This window comes from Symphodus melops (genome assembly GCF_947650265.1).
Source record: "Symphodus melops genome assembly, chromosome: 13".
Lineage (NCBI taxonomy): Eukaryota > Metazoa > Chordata > Actinopteri > Labriformes > Labridae > Symphodus > Symphodus melops.
Genome location: NC_136703.1, coordinates 12310276 through 12328784, shown reverse-complemented (window position 1 = coordinate 12328784; position 18509 = coordinate 12310276). Strand labels below are relative to the sequence as shown.

Sequence of the window (18509 nt, the reverse complement as noted above, 5' to 3'; positions counted from 1 at the left end):
CAAGCCAGCCGAGAGAGACAGTCTCTCCAGCGTGTCCTGGGTCAACCCCGAGGCCTCCTCCTGGCGGGACATGCCCGGAACACCTCCCAAGGAAGGCGTCCAGGGGGCATCCGGAACAGATGCCCGAACCACCTCAACTGACTCCTCTCCATGTGAAGGGGAGTAGCGGCTCTACTCCGAGCTCCTCACCTTATCTCTAAGGGTGCGCCCAGCCACCCTACGGAGGAAGCCCATTTCAGCCGCTTGTATCCGGGGATCTCGTTCTTTCGGTCATGACCATAAGCCACCTCACATTCGGTAGCAAACCGCCCCAGTGCGCGCTGAAGGTCCGGGTTCGATGGAGCCAACAAGACCACATCATCCGCAAAAAGCAGAGACGAGATCCCGTGGTCCCGGAACCAGACCCTCTCCGACCCCTGGCTGCACCTAGAAATTCTGTCCATAAAAGTAATGAACAGAACCGGTGACAAAGGGCAGTCCTGTCGGAGGCAAACAAGCACCAGTGCGAACCAGACTCCAGCTCCGGTCGTACAGGGACTAGACCGCCCTTAGCAAGGGCCCCGAACCCCATACTCTTGGAGCACCCCCCACAGGATGCCACAAGGGACACGGTCAAAGGCCTTCTCCAGACCCACAAAGCACATGTGGACTGGTTGGGCGAACTCCCATGAACCCTCAAGCACCCGCTGGGAGTGTAGAGCTGGTCCAGTGTTCCGCGGGCAGGACGAAAATCGCATTGTTCCGCTTGGATACAAGCTTCGACTAACGGCCGCATCCTCCTCTCCAGCACCCTGGAATAGACTTTCCCAGGGAGGCTGAGGAGTGTGATTCCCCGGTAGTTGGAACACACCCTCCAATCCCCCTTCTTGAAAAGAGGGACCACCACCCCAGTCTGCCAGTCCAGAGGCACTGTCCCCGACCTCCACGCAATGTTACAGAGGCGTGTCAACCATGACAGCCCCTGCACATCCAGAGACTTAAAATACTCAGGACGAATCTCATCCACCCCCGGAGCCTTGCCACCAAGGAGTTTGACAACCACCTCGGTGGCTTCGGCTTGGGTGATGGACAAGTCCACCTCTGAGAACTTGGCCTCTGCTTCCTCAGCGGAAGACGTGACAGTGGGATTGAGGAGATCCTCGAAGTATTTCTTCCACTGTCCGACTACATCCCCAGTTGAAGTCAGCAGCTCCCCACCTGCACTGTAAACAGTGTTTTTGAAGTACTGCTTCCCCCTCCTGAGGCGACGGACGGTTTGCCAGAATTTCCTCGAGGCCGACCAAAAGTCCTCCTTCATGGTCTCCCCGAACTCCTCCCAGACCCGAGTTTTTGCCTCCACAACACCCCGGGCTGCAGCATGCCTGGCCTGCCGATGCCTGTAAGCTGCCTCCAGAGTCCTATGCGCTAGCAACGCCCGATAGGACTCCTTCAGCTTGACGGCCTGTCTTACTTTCGGTGTTCAGGGACTGCTGCCATGACAGGCACCAGAGACCCTGCAACCACAGCTCTGAGCAGCTGCTTTGACAACGGAGGTGGAGAACATGGTCCACTCGGACTCAAAGTCTCCAGCCTCCCCCTGTGAAAAGCTGTGAAAGTTCACAATGCATCCGACCCCTACGGCTTCCTCTGTGGATGGTGGGTCCACAGGAGGACAGGCCTGCGTCATCCTTTTGGGCTGGACCCGGCCGGGCCCCATAGGCAAAGGCGCTCTCCTGCGGGCCCTAACCCCAGGCCTGGCTCCAGGGTGGGGTCCCGGCTCCGCCATGCCGGGGGACCTCACGGTCCCTGCTTTTAAAATTTTCATAGGGGTTTATGAACTGCTTTAAGTCTGACCCGTCACCTAAGACCCGTTTGCCTTGGGTGACCCTGCTGGGGGCATAAAGCCCCCAACAACATAGCTCCTAGGATCATTCAGGTGCTCAAACTCCCCCACCATGATAAGGTAGCAGTTCAGGGAGGACTGAACTGAACGACTAAAAGTCATTCTCAAAACAAATCTCCATTGTGACATTTAAATCCATGTCCAACAACTCCTTTATCCTGTATTGTGCACCAGTGAAAGCATGCAATAAACAGTAACCCAACCAAGGCAAGTATCACCTGTAGTGAGGTGGTGAATGTTGAGGAAAGTACAGTGAGTCCAGAAAGAAAAGGGGATATTTTGCAGCAGTAAAGCAGAGTTTCAGCATGTGTAAACACACACACAGAAGACAGTGGTCTGGACAGGGGGTGGGTGAGGAGTTGGCACAAAAACAGACCAGCCTGTGTTGCTGCTCTACCACCTGGGCAGAGAATCTTGGCACAGCATCAGACACCTCCCTGCCAGCCTGGCACCACACTGCTGCCTCAGGGCACAACACCCGCCTCTCTGCACCCCTCCTCTTGGCCGGCCTAGCTGAGACTCATGGCTCTCTCCAAATAGCCCGTCCTCACAACGCCTGAGGGTGCCTACAGGTGTGCACATGTACCGAAGACACAAATGACTTGTTTCAGGTGCATCAACATGTACGTAAATGCATACATTAACAGTTTTAAAAAAGCCCCCCCCCCCCATAAAAATAAATGAATAAAAAACGTTAAAAAAAACAAGGAAACAGTTTGAACTGTTGAATAACTCTCGTTATTTATAATATTTCATTGTCTGGAAAAAGGAACATTTTTACTGTACACAATGAAACATTCAAAAGCAAAGACAATTACAAAAAGCTCATTATTTGGAATTACAGACACTTGAAATATTGGAGAGCTTTAGAGTCTCTCAGCTGACACCGAATGTTTCCATCTCTAAAACCTCAGTCGTCATCAGAGAGCTCCAAGTCCTCCACAAGATCCTCGCCTCCCTCTGCTAGCTTTATCAGAGCAGAAGAGGACAGCGGCTGAGGAGCTTTGGAAGCCCCTTCCTCTTCATCATCATCTGGAACACAGAGAGGGCGCACTTTAATACTCAGACAGATAAGAATGAAACACTGCTGCTAGAGAAGTAAACTTTTAATATAACTGTTGCTTGGACCCATTTGTAGAAGGCTGCACTGATTTATGAGCTGATATTTAATGTTTGGGGAGTTAAACGTGTTGAATTTAAAACGTTCTTTAACTTATTTCAACGGACAGCAGGTGATTTTAATTACTTGTACACAATCTATATAAGAAATTCAATGGGAATCCTACAAATTCAATTTATTTGAACATTTGAACAATCAACTCACATTTAATTATGTCAAGCTTTTGTTTTTCTGCAAGACGTTCTAAAGGCTTGAGAGAGAAGTTTGCAGTGCATACTCTAATAAATATTATGCTTTAAAATATTACTATAAAGTATTAACAATCAAAAACACCTGCCATTAACGTTCTGAAGCTCAACTTATCTGATCTTTGGACATCTAAAAACATCTTGTGCTTCACTGTTATACCTGCAACCGTCTTAAAGGGGTCGGTAGAATCATGCATTATTTGTTTAATTATAAATGATACAAAAGAGCCATTCTTTCTGACTTTATTATTGTACCAACCTGAGTCTCTGCCCTCCATCCCCTCGTCATCACTCATGTCCAACATATCTTCAAGATCATCATCATCATCATCATCATACTTGTGGGCACCTTTTTTACCTGAGGGGAAGTAATGAAAAAAATTATGCTGAGTTCAATTTGGTCTAGCAGTACTTTTTTTACAGACAATTCTTAAGTTTGTGTTGGTGCATTGCTGCCGTCTGAGGACTTTGGAGACACCTATATGTGGGCCAGGCATCAGAGGCAGCTGGAAGTGTCTATTTCCTCCAGAGATGGAACCGAGAGTCGATTACAGACGCTGCTGCTGCACAAACACCCATGACAGTTTACTACCGGCAATTTCAGACATCTTATGCTCACAGCCTAAATATAGCAAATGGAGATAACAGGCAGGTTCCTCAGCTACCATGATGATGGGAAAAGCTGTGTGTGTGTATGTGTGTGTGTGTGTGTGTGTGTGTGTGTGTGTGTGCACTGGAGAGAAGCAGGGAATTTGTCTCAATTTGTGTTGTGCAAAACTTGTGTGTTTGTGTGTTGTTTAGCCAAAGGGACAACTGGGGTCCACAGACTTTGAAGTTGAGGTATGACGAGAGTCTGGGGGCGCAGTGAAGGGAAGCAAAAAAAAAAAAAAAAAAAAGACTTCCTCTGTCTGCTGAAGTGCCAACACGAGCACACTCACATACACATGTACAACAAAGACAGACACACAGATACACAGACTTAAAAACAAAAAAAAACAGTTACTTGACTTCCCTTCTATCTAAACTTAAGACAAAAATACTAAACTCTCTGCGGTAGTACCTCAGAGGTTGACCCAAAATGACCTGGAAGACTTATAACCCACACATACTGACACTAACACAAACATGCACACGCAGACACACACACACCAATCAAAATCATCAGCCCCCTCCTCTCACACTCCTCCTCTTTCCGGGAGCGTGTGAGACCACAAAGAGCTTTGGTGAGCTGCCCAAAAGCTTTTGGCTCTTCAAGACTGGACGAGACGGCGGTGGGTGTATGCTCGCCTGTGTTCTATCATCAACATGTGTGTGTGTGTCTTCGCGTGTGCACGTGTTGAAAGGACATATGGGGGCAGCTGGATAAAGCTGAGAGAGAGAGAGAGAGAGAGAGAGAGAGAGAGAGAGAGAGAGAGAGAGAGAGAGAGAGAGAGAGAGAGAGAGAGAGAGAGAGAGAGAGAGAGAGAGAGAGAGAGAGAGAGAGAGAGAGAGAGAGAGAGAGAGAGAGAGAGAGAGAGAGAGAGAGAGAGAGAGAGAGAGAGAGAGAGAGAGAGAGAGAGAGAGAGAGAGAGAGAGAGAGAGAGAGAGAGAGAGAAAAAACACAGAGGAGAGAGAGAGACAGGGCGCTAGTATGAAAGCGGAAAAAACAGAGTGAGAGAGGAGAGGAAGCAGCCACCTCTGGCTGTTCCACCAGGCTGGTTTGAATTAGGATCCCCCGCTGGGATCCAAGCCTGTACTTCCTGTCGGGGGGTTTCAGAACGTGTGCGCGCGTGAGGTGTGGGGGGTGTGTGTGTGTGTGTGTGGGGGGGGGGGGGGGGGTGAGAGTGAGAGGCGGAGGCCCGTCACTCGCGGCAGCTGCCCATCCGTTTGTAGGGACTCTCCCTACAATGAAGTCCAGATGCAGCGAATAAAAATCCCCCGGCCGCCTACTCCGGTCCTCTGTGACCTGGTGGAGGACTATTTTATGCTTAGAGTGAATCTGAGTGTAAAGCAATAAAAGGCAGGGTGCGGCTGTGACCCTTGGATGACCCCATGAGGACACTAGGTTAAAGACAGATCAAACTGAAGGTTCCTTCAAACTTCCTTCATATGCAGAGACTATTCAGCTTTTATTTGTCACCTCAAATAAAACTTCTAAAACTTCTGATCACAAAGTCATGTTGCTAAATCTTAAGGAAATAACACTGGACTGTCATTGTCTACTTCACTGCTTCTGCACTGTAGAGTAAAAAGCAACAAAACACAGCCCCCTAGAGGCCAAGATGTATTAGCTCCCTGCAGCCCAAGTGATATTCTATTTAATGTGAGTGTTTTTGATGTCAGCTTGCCTCCGATTTTGAGCGTTCCATCATCTTCATCTGATTCGCTGTCAGACTGAAACAAATCCTTGAACTCCTTTTTGTCCTCGGCCTTCTTCTCCTGAATCTTTTTACGTTTGATCTCAGGGAGGTCCAGATCCTCCATCTATGCCAAACACACACACAAAAAACAACCAGTTGTGTAAGTACACAAATATATACACTTTCATTGCATCATTGATGAAGACAGGAAATATATTTATAGTTAAATGTAGAACTGTTTATCATTTATATGAAACAGCCTTTCTTGTGGTTAGCAGTGACAGTCAAAGGAATAATCTAAAGTGATTCATGAGGACTGAGTAGGATGAGGCACGTGTGTGTGGTTCTTCTTGTTGGATAGTTACCCGGTCTTTGCCGGAGATCTCCAGCTGGATTTCCTTCTCCCTCAGCTTCTTCCACTGGCTGTAGTACTTGCTGAGGGGAGTTCCTTCCTCCTTCATCTGCTTCTCCCAGGCCGCCTAAAGAGGACATGATTGTTAAACCTTTTTATGTTGAAAAAGTACAACCACAGGTTGATCTGTATTTTGGTGCATCTTGGACAGGACGCTGATTTTTGCATGAGCATTTTGAAAGAAAAAAAAAAAAAGAAGGGTTAAAAGAGAATAAGAGCAGAGTGGGAGGACGCAGAAAACAGATTGACGATGGCAGAAAAGGGGAGACCAGCAGATCTTGCCCTAAAGGTCTTTGTGGATATTGATTAGGCCAAATCACATTACCTGACCAACAAATCCAATAGAGTGAACAGATTGCGGTCATCTCCATCAGTTAGCTTAACACATTTACAACAATGTGCTCTGAAGCAAATAAGATTGGTGACATGTATGTAAAAAAACATACATACATCCAGCCTGGACTCGGGGAAGTACAAAAATGATTTCCGCATAGAGTCAACAGACAGAGACAAGGAACAACACAGTGTGACCTGGGCCGATGAGGCAAGGCATCATTAATTAGGCTAGCTCTCAGTTTTTGACATGTCAGCAGGGGTGGGGGGCCGGAGGGGGGCTGTGGCCTTTTCCACAGCAGCGGCATCAGCAGGGCTGTCCTGTCTTCTCAGCCCGCAGTGACACCGCCACCAGGGAGTGGATACTACAGCGACAGCTTCTACTGAGAACAGAGCATCAGGAGCTGGCGTTGCCGTCTGTCTACGTGGTACACACACACACACGCGCACTTCCATGCATGTAAACATCTTCCTCATTAGCTCAATTAAAAAGATCGCCCTATTTCGTTTCTAGCTGAAACACTTTGAAATATTAATTGATGGTACATGTAAAAGCTGGCAGCAGTTGCAAAGTTTCACAGAATTCTACACGAGGTGTGTACAGGTTACATAGAGAGCAAGTCAACACAAAAACACAGCAAGGGCAGCTCATTCAGACTGAGCCTGAAAGAGCTTTAAATACCCACAGTCGTCTAAATTCCCAACACATGGGACCCCAGTTTAACAATTTATTATAAATGTTCCCAACTCGAGTTCTTCGTAACAAAAAAGTAAATGAAAGTTCAGATGTTCGGAGGCAGTGGCTCTGATATTTGGTCTGAAATTTAGAGGATTTATTTTTGCGTTTCTCTTTCCAGCTTTAAGGACTTCCGACTGAGACTCAGCTGCTTGATTGTCCTTAATGGTTGTGAATACCAATCATCACACGTCATCCCAGTGTGTCTGAGCTTTGTAAAAGCAAGAGGAAGAAATGAAGAGACTCCCAAAGCTAAGACTTTTTAATCTGTTGATTGTTTTTCTGTGACTGAGGATACGTCGTTGATTTACTATCAGTTTTAGGTCTCACCGATCAATAAATTAATTGAATCAATATTTAAGGTGGACTGACGACGCAGCAGCTTGCAGCACTCAATATCAAAATAATGTTTGTCAGTGTAGAAAACAACAGCCTCAGTCATTGAAAAGAAAAATGTATTGTTTTACAGGAGAATGGTGTATTAGGAACTAACTATTGCTTGGCCCAATAACAATGATCAACCATGGCTGGTTACAAATCCCATACAATATGCTACAGCAAAGATGATCATATCTTTGACTGACAGTCTCTTCTTAATCACAATGCAGTCTAACCTCAACAGGTTCAAGGAGTCACTTGAAGTAGTTTGACTCTTTATGACCCTTACATTTCTAATCATGTTGGAGTTTGATGCTTTTATACATATAATTAACTGAGGTTTAAACCCTTCAATGGTTTATGTATCCTGGCGGATAAACACAGTTGATAGGCTGTGGGATAAAGGGACAACACGCGTGTAAACAAACTTCCATTAGGAACACTGAAGGAAGGTGAGGGTCAAATACTCAGGTCATGTGACTTCATGCCATCATGCAAATATTTTCTATCAAAATGACAAAATCATCCATGAAGAACTAAGCTTTGTAATTACGTTCATGTTTATCAGTTGTTAAACGTTTGTATCCTGAAGGATACGTTGCCCAGCTGAGGGTACAAAACATGAAGAATCACTCGCATATATACATTTGTTTGATGTTTTTGTTGTTATTTTTATCAGTTTGTTTCATTTACCGGCCCATTGCATTTTTGAGCTGTGTTGAGGGACTCTATTACCACAGAGATGTGGTAATGTAAAACTACGATTTTTCACTTTCTATAAATTTAGATGAGAATCATGATTAAAAGAGGCCGAGCAATTGTTTTTTAAATGTTTTAAAAGTTGGAACAGATCATTTTGAAATAAAGAAGAGAAATGTTGAACTAATATTGTGGGCGATGAATCCTGGGAGATACAGACTCTAAAATCGGAAAAACAAAAGTTATTTTATCCCAAATACAACAAAAAAACAGCAATTCATTAATTTTCCAAAAGACGTTTTTATGTCTGCCCAGTTACGGGTTAAAGTTCAAGTTGGGAACCATGAAAGGAGCTTATGTTTTGATAAAATGTTAATAACATCATATCTGATACCTTATGACTTCTTTTATTACACGTCTCCTTGATACCTTAGACCAGGGGTGTCAAACTCCAGTCCTGGAGGGCCGGCTTCCTCAGACTGTTAGATGTCTCCCTGCTCGGACGCAGCTGAATCCAATGAGTGACTCGTTATCAGGCTTCTGCAGAGCTTGATGACAACACATTGGTTTAAAGCAGGTGTGTTAGAGCAAGGAGACATCTAAAAGTCTGAGGAAGCCGGCCCTCGAGGACTGGAGTTTGACACCTGTGCCTTAGACGTTCCTTTAAGGTTTGGGATTGATGCAAGAGGACAAGGTTTCAGTGACTCACTTTGTAATCTTTCAGAATTCACTCTTAAAGGCTCAAAACAAGTACTATTACGAAACATGAGACAAAAAAACAAAAGTACAATGATGACACTGACATAGCAGTCTGAAAAATTAGGACAAGACAGTCGTCATGTGACCTTACTCCTGCTGCGTTTCACTCATAAACACACAAACTCACCACAGCAGAGGCATCGGCCACTCCGAAAGCAGCCTTCTGTCTGCGTCCTGTGATGTAGCTGCTGTTCTCCTGCACCTTCTCTAGCAGCTGGCGCACTGGCTTGCAGTAATTGGCCACTTTGCATTCCTTCAGGAACCCTTTCAGCTGCAGGAACACAAGAGTGAGAGTGAGAAGGAACAAACTCTTTGGGGAGCAGATTCAAAAATCCAGAACCGTCTTATCTCACAGGTCATGAGTGACATTCAATGTCAATGCGTTCTTGTTAGTTTTGGATCAGTAAGACTGAGATAAGAGGATGTACAATTACAAGACCAACATCGTTCCAGGATTCGTTTTCAGTTTACCTGGATGACAGTGGGCAGGGCGAGCTCTGGGAAGCCGATGGAACTGGCCTGAGTGTGAAAGTATTCCAGTATCAGGTCGTACAGCTGGTCAATCAGCCCGTCCTACAAAACAACAACATCCAAAGAAATTGTAAAACTTCCATTTAGCATTACTTTCTCCAAACTCAAATCAGTGCACATTATGGAAAGCTGAGATTAAAATCTTCATTAGCTTCTCCAAAGAATAACTGACTGCTTAGTCTAGCATAGCCTGTTGCAGACCTCTGAAAGGTCTCAAAGCCGTCATATAATCCATGATGGTCAATTTGGAAAAAGATAGACATAAAAAAGCAAATATTTTACAATACAAAAAACAAAAAAAGAATTTTAGATGATTCAATCAAATATCATTCAGAGTTTATTGGAAGGATTAAGCTGCAGATCATCTGTGAATAAGATATTTTGCTGCCTTTCTTTGTAAATAAACTCAACAATAAATCTGAATAAACGATTTTACGATTGCTCTACGTACACAAAGGGTCTATTTCGTTCACAGGTTTGTTCCAATCTGTCAGTGAGCACTTCTCCTTTTTCAATATAATCCGTCCACCTGACAGGTGAGGCATATGGGCCTCAGGATCTCGTCACGGTATCTGTACAGCCATGAACTGCAGTCAAGACAACAGTGAGGACGAGAAGCATGCAGATGAGCTTCCCTGAGATGGTTTCTGACAGTTTGTGCAAACCAATTATTTCATCAGCTGTACAGGTGGCTGATCTCAGGCGATCATGCGTGTCAAGATGCCAGATGTAAAGGTCCTCGGGAGAAGCGGTTAAGTGGACTGTGGTTCTGAGGCCAGTTGGATGTGCTGCCAAATTCTCAAAAACAACTTTGGCGATGGCTTACGATCGAGAAATGAACATTCAATTTACTGGCAAACAGCTCTGGTGGACATTCCTGCAGTCAGCCTTTAAAACTCAGGGGTCTCAGTGGCTGTGTGATAAGAGTGAACATTTTAGAGTGGCCTTTCATTGTGATCAACCTAAGGCACACCTGAGAAATAATCCTGCTGTCTGATCTGCATCTTGATATGCCACAGACCAATCAGGGTGATGGATTATCTCAGCAAAGGAGAAGTGATCACTAACAAATTAAAACATTTGTAAACAAAATTTAAGGGGAGTATGCCTTTTATATACACATAGATCTGAGATCTGTGTATCTCTGTTCAGTCTAATCGGTGATGGTTCAGCCATGAGGCAGGGTTTGGTAGCTGCTGCCTAGGTTGACAGCAGTTAAAACAGCACTAGCGAGCGGCGTGCGAGGGATAATCCCACAGGGCCGTGCTACAATCCTCTTTGCTGTAGCGCTGAGCGTGGCGACTGAGGACCAGTTTTAGAGTTCTGAGCCCTCTGTGTTGCCCTCAATCCCCTTATGTACACACGCACACCGACAAGGTGTAGGGAGCAGCGTGAAAACAACATTAAGTAAGACGTGAAGCACTCATCTGATGAGCTGCTGCTGCTGCTGCTTCTTCTTCTTCTCAGCGAGAGGCGCGTGAGAAAGAGGAGCACAAGCACCAGTGCACAGAGGTCGGCTTCACACGGAATATGCCTCCTGAACTGTGGAGAAAATAATCTGACCTTCCATCTGCCCCGATTAGTGCTGGATCACAGCAACACTCACCTTGTAAGCTTTCTCCATCAGGTTGACTTTGCTTAGTTTAAGGATAACAGCAAAGTTGATTGGCTTCTTACTCATCCGCCCGGGCTTCTTGTTGAAGTCCACCTGTTGAAAGATCTACAAAGCAGTGGAAATAAGATGGCAAGGTTGAACTGGGACCAGAGCGCTTAGAAATGATCCATGTTATTTGTAGAATAATGCATATTCACTGTCTTGAGTGAATTTATTTGAGATTTTTTCCCTTTACATACTCGCAGTATTAGTGTGATGACACATCTCTATCTTCGTCTGTGAAGGTACATTCTAGCCAACGTGTGGGCTATTTGTCTACAAGCTTTAGCTTTCACATCTGCCCACAGCGCGCAAGTGAATTTCTGCCTTGTATTTGTGTATCAAGCTATTTCTGACTCCCCATATCTTAGTGCGTTTTTTTGTGTCCGTGTGTGTGGTCGTTAATGTGCTCAGTGTGCGAAGCAGAGCAACGCTCCTGGCCGGTGCTGTCTGTACAAACATAGGATGTGGTGGCGGTCTGCGGGGGAGCCAGGGGGAAGTGGGAACGCATGGGCCAACCCTAGCGCATGCACATATATATACACACACACACACACACACACACACACACACACACACACTTTAACACAGAAACACGCACTGCAACTAAAGCAGGAAGCTCCAAATCGTACACCCCCCTCGGAGAAGCGAGAACACACACACAGGCGCAGACACACAGGAGGAAGCCGCTGCTTCTGCTGCTCTAATTAAAACAGTAGCAGCATACCTCCGCCTGCCTTTAACAGTGCTTTAACAAGGGGAACAGTAAAGGAGGAAAAAAAAACAACACAGGAAATATTGTGCGTCACAAATACACTCGGTTTGCTGTTGGGGGTTAGGGGGATGACTCTGTGTGTGCGGGGAAAAAGAGGTGGGGAGTGGGCCTAAGGCAGAGAGGATGTGGTCTTCTCAGCGTGTTAGGACCAGAGTGTAAACCACAGCCATGCTTTTATCACTTCGGCCAAACTGCTGCATGTCTGCACGCACACACAAATCAACACACAAAAGTGTGTGCAGTCCTCGTGGGTGGAGCCAGCTCCTGTCGCCAGTGCACCGTTCTCCTCCAACGGACCACAACAGCCACCCTCCAGCATGCATAAATACACGCACAAATTTGTGCACAAGACACACCGCACAACCACGTGTTCAGCACCTGAGCCAGACAAAGTGTTGTCAGTTGGTGACCTGTGATTGGTCTGATAACAAAGGTTTCTCTCGTCTGTTTCACAGTCCTACCCATAAATGTGTTTCCTCTTGAGCTCCTTTAGTTCGTGCCGTTGAGACCAAAACGCATTTCATTCACCACTGATGTTTCCACACACAACGACTGATGGAACAGTTCACTAAATATACCTTTACATTGTTTGCCAACAACAACCAATTGACCCTGGTTTATTCTGAATGATTGAAACCTTTTGTTTTACTTTTGTGTGCTGGTGATTTTGTTAAAGACTGTTAGAAATGTATAATCTGCACAAGCTGCACGGCTCCTGTTCTGGACCACACTTATACACAATCTGTGGTTACTGACGATGACAAAGTCCTACCTCCAAGAGGAAAGGCAGAACCGGTACAAATGTGTTGGTGCTGCTAGAAAGTAGGGTGAGGGCTCTGCAACAGTGCATCCTCAGAGGGTGATATCTAGATGTGGGCACTAGTCTGTTCAGAAAGAGAAAGAAAACATTGGTCAATATCTCCACCTGCTGGTGGAAAATGGACTTGTTAGGTGCAAATAAATCACGTCATTTAAACAGTATGTAAAAAAGGGCTTATTCAAGCTGTGACTACTAAAATGTCATTCAGTATTGGTATAGAAAATACAACATGGACACATTCACTGATTCACCTCAGTAAGTGTGACAAAAAATCTGTCAAAGTGTTGATGGCCAAAAGCTAAAATCAAAACCAGAGAAATCTGGAATTTTGAACGGGACACGTCTCGTCACGGCTGCCGCCATTACAGAGACAGCAAGACAGACAGAATGTTTGTCGTTGCCATGGAGACACCAGATGTTGCGTTGAAGACAGCTGCATGAGAAAGCGGGAGCTGCTACTGAAAGCTGCTCTACTGTTGCTGTGTGCTGCTGTACTAATTAGACTTTGATACATCGTGGGTAAACATGACCTCTAAGGTCAACACGGATACTGCTCACGATGTCATATTCATAATTGATTTTAATATCCAAGTTATTTTTTCAAGCATAAATGTAAAAAAAAAAAAATCGATCGTTTCAGCTTTCAAAATGTTATTTGCTGCATTTCCTGTTTCACATTTCTGTAAACAAATGATCACAGGAAGCAATTAGAATACATATTCATCATAAAAACCTATATGTGACAACCAGCTCTTTTTTTCTAACTGATTATAAACTTGTTGACATCTGTATAAGTAGTGACCATGAAATAATTTTTAACACATACAAAACATATATAGATACCATTTATAGATATTTTCTCAGATTGACAAAGACTAAAAGAACTTTAAGATTTTAAAGTGCATGTACATATACTCACTTGATGGTGCCTATGATGACCTGGCAGAGTGGATAGATGAGAGGTTGGAGTACATCACTGGGATGCAGGGAGCTGAGGACCCGACACCACAGGTACAGACAGTGGATATATTGCCAGTTATACACTGACTGGTACGTTTCCTGCAGAACACACCAAACACACTTTTTTAGGATTGTATTTGATTAGAAAACTGGATATGATCCTCTATAAAGACCTGAATTCTCGCAAATTCACAAATCACAATCAAAAAGGGAACACAACATCGGGGACAAGAGTCAGAAATGAGAAATTCCCTTTTCATTAACCCTATTAAATAGAAAAATCATGCTGGTGTGCTTAACACAAATATACTGGACAATAGCTTTGACAGCAGTGTATAATGTGGATCATAAGAATCTCGGTTAGGGGTCGCCGGTGGCGCAGCGGCAGTGCGCGCGACCCCATGTATTGAGGCTCAGTCCTCACGCGCGGGCGGCCCGGGTTCGTGTCCGGCCTGTGGCCCATTTCCCGCATGTCTCTCCCCACTCTCTCTCCCTGATTTCCGACTCTATCCACTGTCCTCCCTCTATAATAAAGGCATAAAAGCCAAAAAAAAAAAAAAAAAAAATTGTGCTAGAATCTCGGTTAAACCAGGAATAATGATATTTAAAATGAAAAATATTTCAATCAATGAGCTTGAATGGACAAATACTTCAACAATCCAACCATGTCTTTTTATGTCCTATCTTTTTTTTTCCCCTCTCTTTCCAAAGCAAACCACCAATGTGAGCACAAAGTAACAAACCAACCTTTTTCTTCATGGTCATGGCATTCCTGAGGTGGATGGCCAGCTGTCGGATGTAGATGAAGGCATGCTGGTAAGAGACTTGTGTGTCCAGGGAATACATCTCTGTTAAGGTTCGCTGCATGAAGTTGATCATGGGTAGCACATTTGGGGATGTGAACTTACAGTTCTGTACATATGAAATGTACATTTGCTGAAAAAAGAACACAAAAACATATTAAATCGAGAAATAAATTCTTTTAGGAGCTGGGTGTGGAATTATTACATTACATTGAGAAAAATGGAAACAATTTTAAGTAAATCATAGTTCATTGAATATGCAAGTTGACTGTATTTTCTATTCATGTATCATCGTGCATTTAGCTCACCTTGAGAACAGGGTTCAGATATGCTTCCTGCTTGTGTCTGCAGATTTTGTTGAGGGCCAAGAAAGCAAGAACACGACCCGTCTCCTCTCCTGTGCTCCACTGTTTCAGTAGTTGCTGAGCAAAAACACACGGGACAGATTGTAAAAAAAAAATTAAAACTTTTTTTTAGGATCACTTCAGTATCAGGTCTGGCAATATGGCTGGTCTCGAGGCACGATTAAAAAGGCTAAGGTCACATGTTCCACTGGCCAGTTAAAGTGCTGCCTTAAAAAACAACAACAACAATAGTAACATATTTCATCATTCACTTCATTTGGTGTTTTATCATTGACGCATAAACCTTTAAATAAGAGCCCTGTGCACGGGCCATTGTTGAAAGGCAGTAAACAGCTTCACTCCTGTTACTCCCTCGAGTGTGCTCGCTACACTGCGATTGTACACACGGATGGGTTGTAACAACTGGTTTTCTCTCATACATTAGGGAGGTAAATATTTTTTTTAAAACACCAGTTTCCAGCCAAAAGCCAGGAAAACTACCAGTCGGAGAGAGGAATATCATTGGAAGAGTGACTAGAGTATGAAAACAGAAGGAAGAAGTTCATGCAACATTGCTCAGACAGTTTGAGTTTCCTGGAACAGGATGCAGCGAAAAATGTGGGATGTTTTCAAAACTGCCTACTGCGAGCAAACGTACTATGCAGTACCTCCATACTGCATTCAACAGGAGTATGACTGCCAGTCTGTGGTTATTTCACAGTATACCTGGCTAAAGTGTTTTCAGGTTTTGGAAAGTGAAAGTAAACAAGAGCCCAGCTGATGGCAAACGCTGCTACCACTTTTGGTCTGAAGAAGCTGAAAATCGATTCATTTTGATTATCATGATTTTGAAAATCAATTAAGATGATTGGTAGTGGTAGTATTTTTGTGTGGGTTGGTCTGATTGTAATTATTTCCCCTCTAATGATGGCAGTTGCTGTCTATCATCTCAATCTCTGACCTGGCGCTCTGCAGTACAGGACACATGAGGGAGACTGGTCCCATACATACTGTAGACTTTTCCTCAATCACTATTTTTGGCATACTGCGGATCTCACATTTGTTTGCACGCTGCCTTTTGGCCAAATCATTATGTACTACTAGTATAGTAGGTGGTTTAGAAAACAGCCTTACTCTCTTGCCAAATCCCTTGATCAATGCAAACGTGCGTGTACAGAAAAATAGTTTGTTATTTTATGAATAAAAAAATATTGTTCCTGGGCCAGTGGCAAATTTCACTTAATGTCAACCCCTGATGTGAAATACCATCCTATGATAACATGTGCCTTACCTTCATAAGATGACGACACTGTTTGGGGAGACAAAGGTAATAAGGTACAAGCTGGTTTGCATGTCGGAGGACAGCACTGATGACGGTAGCCTCTGTTAGACACGATAACAGCTACAAATGGAGACAGAAACAAAGACACGTCAGAGACAAACACAGTTTGACAAAACAAAGCAGAGAAGATAAGTTATGCACCAAAGCATGTTCAATGTAGAAGGATTAAAAAGTAAAAGGACATTTCTCCACACTCACACATGTCCACCTCATAACAGATGAGGCAGAAATTAAAGTGAGGAAAGATCAGAGACAAACCCAGAGAAGAAAACTGCACATCAAACCTGAACTACTCCACTGAGATACATCTTGATGTCGATCTGATTTTTCTGCCACTTCTGACTGGACGAAGGGAGAACGAGCCTGTGAGCAAAACAGACGGAGAATGACAGGTGTAAACCATCTTTCTACAGCTTCAGTTCAACTCTTAACAGGACGCTGGATCAGTATGTGACAGTCATACTTTTTCTGGTCTTTTACTGCCTTGAGGTTGAGCATCCTCTGCAGGGCCCCGTAAATATCTCTGATGCAGAACAGGACCAAGGCGTTGAAAACTGCAGGATGTCAAGACGCAAAGAGTTAGTTTTTCACATTCATGGAATATAACACAGTCATATAAGTGTATTGTACCATTCAGTACAAGCTTCACTATTCAAATCTGTCAAAGCATTCACTGGATGTTATTTAACAAAACATGTGTTCATGAAGCTGAAGTGATGAAGCTGAAACAAATGCCCCATGTTTGTTTTCATATAGTTACTACTGAGGTGAGTTTCTGTTTCTGACAAAGCGGAAAGTGTATTAAAAAGTATTAAATGAATAACAGCCTCTGAATAGTTGTTTCGAACTGCACCAAATACTTCAGATAAAAAATTCATGGCAGTTTCTGAGCAGCCACTTCAATTTAAAAATCCTTCTACAGAAGTTGGATAGGAGCAGCTTATTTTTTTTTTTTTTTTTTTGTCAAACATCTGTAAATAGTGTTATTGTTTTTAGGGGGGTTACAAAAACCAAGTTTGGGTTGTGCACGACGATGTCAACATTGTTTTGTGCGATGATGGGAAAGAGAACATGGAGCAAAACACAAACATTGACATCTCTTTTTTACACGACATCTTACCTGAGCTGTCAGCCACTTTGTATCGACACTGGCCAGCTCCTTCACCCTTGGTTGTGGCCACAGCGGCCTTAAAAGCCTGGGTGACTTCTCTAAAGAGACGAGGTGACGGTTCCTTCTTCATAGCTGCTTTCCAGTCTTGAATCATTTTGTCCGTTACTTTTATTGTCTCCACTGACTTCTTAGATTGTTTCGACTCTTCTTGACCATTAACATCGTCATCGTCGTCCCCAGAGCCTGCCTCCTACAAGCAAAACATGCTTGAGTGAAAATTATAGTTTTCACAAGAGAAATCGTCAATTTAAATAGCAGCAGCTGACTTACCTCCAAAGTGGAAGGCAATGTGTGGTACTTCTTCTCAACCTCATCGTCAGAGCTGTCGGTGTCATCAAAGTTCAGCAGCGTTTGATCGTTCTCTTGCAGGAACTTGTAGAACTCCGGATCTTTATTCTGTAACCTAGACAGCTGCTGCTTATGCTGGGAGGCCTTGCCTTCTCTCGTTTCGTCACTAAAAAACAAAAGAGAGCACAAAATCACTGAATAGACTATGCCTATCTAGGGGAGGTTTTTCTTTCTTTTTTTTTTTTATTAAAATCCATATCAAAGAACTTACATGTTACAGGTTGCAGACTTCTGATATGTTTTCTTTTTAGTGAGTCCATTCTGTTTGGAAGTCTCTTCTTCAGATTCACCAGCAGAGTCAAACCCTGACAGCAGGAACTCATCCACACTTAGGTCTTCCAACCTCCTAATATCAAATAATACAAAAAAAAACATGAAATAAGTTCACCAACATGTGCTAGGTAACTACTTACAACGGTTGACTATCAGCTCCTAGTTTAACAGACAGCTTGTGGTTTGTTAGTCAATTGCAAATATCTGCTTTAACAAGTGGTCCACTTTTAAAAGAGGAAAAGACGAAACATGATGCTACGATTGTATATAGGCAGCTAAAATGGGTAGCATGGATAGCTAAGACACTGGAGTTTATGGTGTTAACTTTTGTTTTAAACGACTTCATCAATCCCATAAATGTACCGACTGGAATAACAACATGTGAATACACCTACAACAAATGTACTTCACGTTAAAACTCTGAATATCTGAGCACAAAGTGAGGAGAAATGTTCACCTACCGCTTCTGTTTGCCTGCCATGCTGGATCCAAAACGTGATAGCGTTCAGCCACATTACCCACAATCCCACAGTGCAAAACGGAGGAGTTGGTTTTACGTGTCCTGGGTACTACAGGTTCCAC

General features: G+C 43.9%; 1 protein-coding gene across 1 annotated transcript; it reads right to left on the bottom strand.

The window, feature by feature from the left end:
- Positions 1 to 2618: 2618 nt before the first annotated feature.
- noc2l (NOC2-like nucleolar associated transcriptional repressor) lies at positions 2619 to 18504 on the bottom strand. Its single transcript, XM_079359903.1, has 18 exons — positions 18389 to 18504; positions 17866 to 18000; positions 17577 to 17760; positions 17256 to 17496; positions 16599 to 16689; positions 16420 to 16498; positions 16085 to 16195; positions 14758 to 14871; positions 14394 to 14582; positions 13606 to 13745; positions 12639 to 12750; positions 11044 to 11157; positions 9378 to 9479; positions 9034 to 9177; positions 5955 to 6068; positions 5578 to 5713; positions 3510 to 3608; positions 2619 to 2914 (listed from the first exon to the last, which is right to left on the bottom strand). Exons 1-18 carry the CDS (start codon positions 18406 to 18408, stop codon positions 2793 to 2795), a joined length of 2247 nt encoding a protein of 748 aa, XP_079216029.1. The 5' UTR covers positions 18409 to 18504; the 3' UTR covers positions 2619 to 2792.
- Between the last annotated feature and the right edge of the window lie 5 nt (positions 18505 to 18509).

Coding starts and splice junctions, on each gene's coding strand:
- noc2l (XM_079359903.1), bottom strand. CDS start 18,408: ATGGCAGGCAAACAGAAGCG. Junction 17,761..17,865: donor AAGTCTGCAACCTGTAACAT/GTAAGTTCTTTG, acceptor TTTGTTTTTTAG/TGACGAAACGAGAGAAGGCA. Junction 9,480..11,043: donor TGATGGAGAAAGCTTACAAG/GTGAGTGTTGCT, acceptor GTTGTTTTGTAG/GACGGGCTGATTGACCAGCT.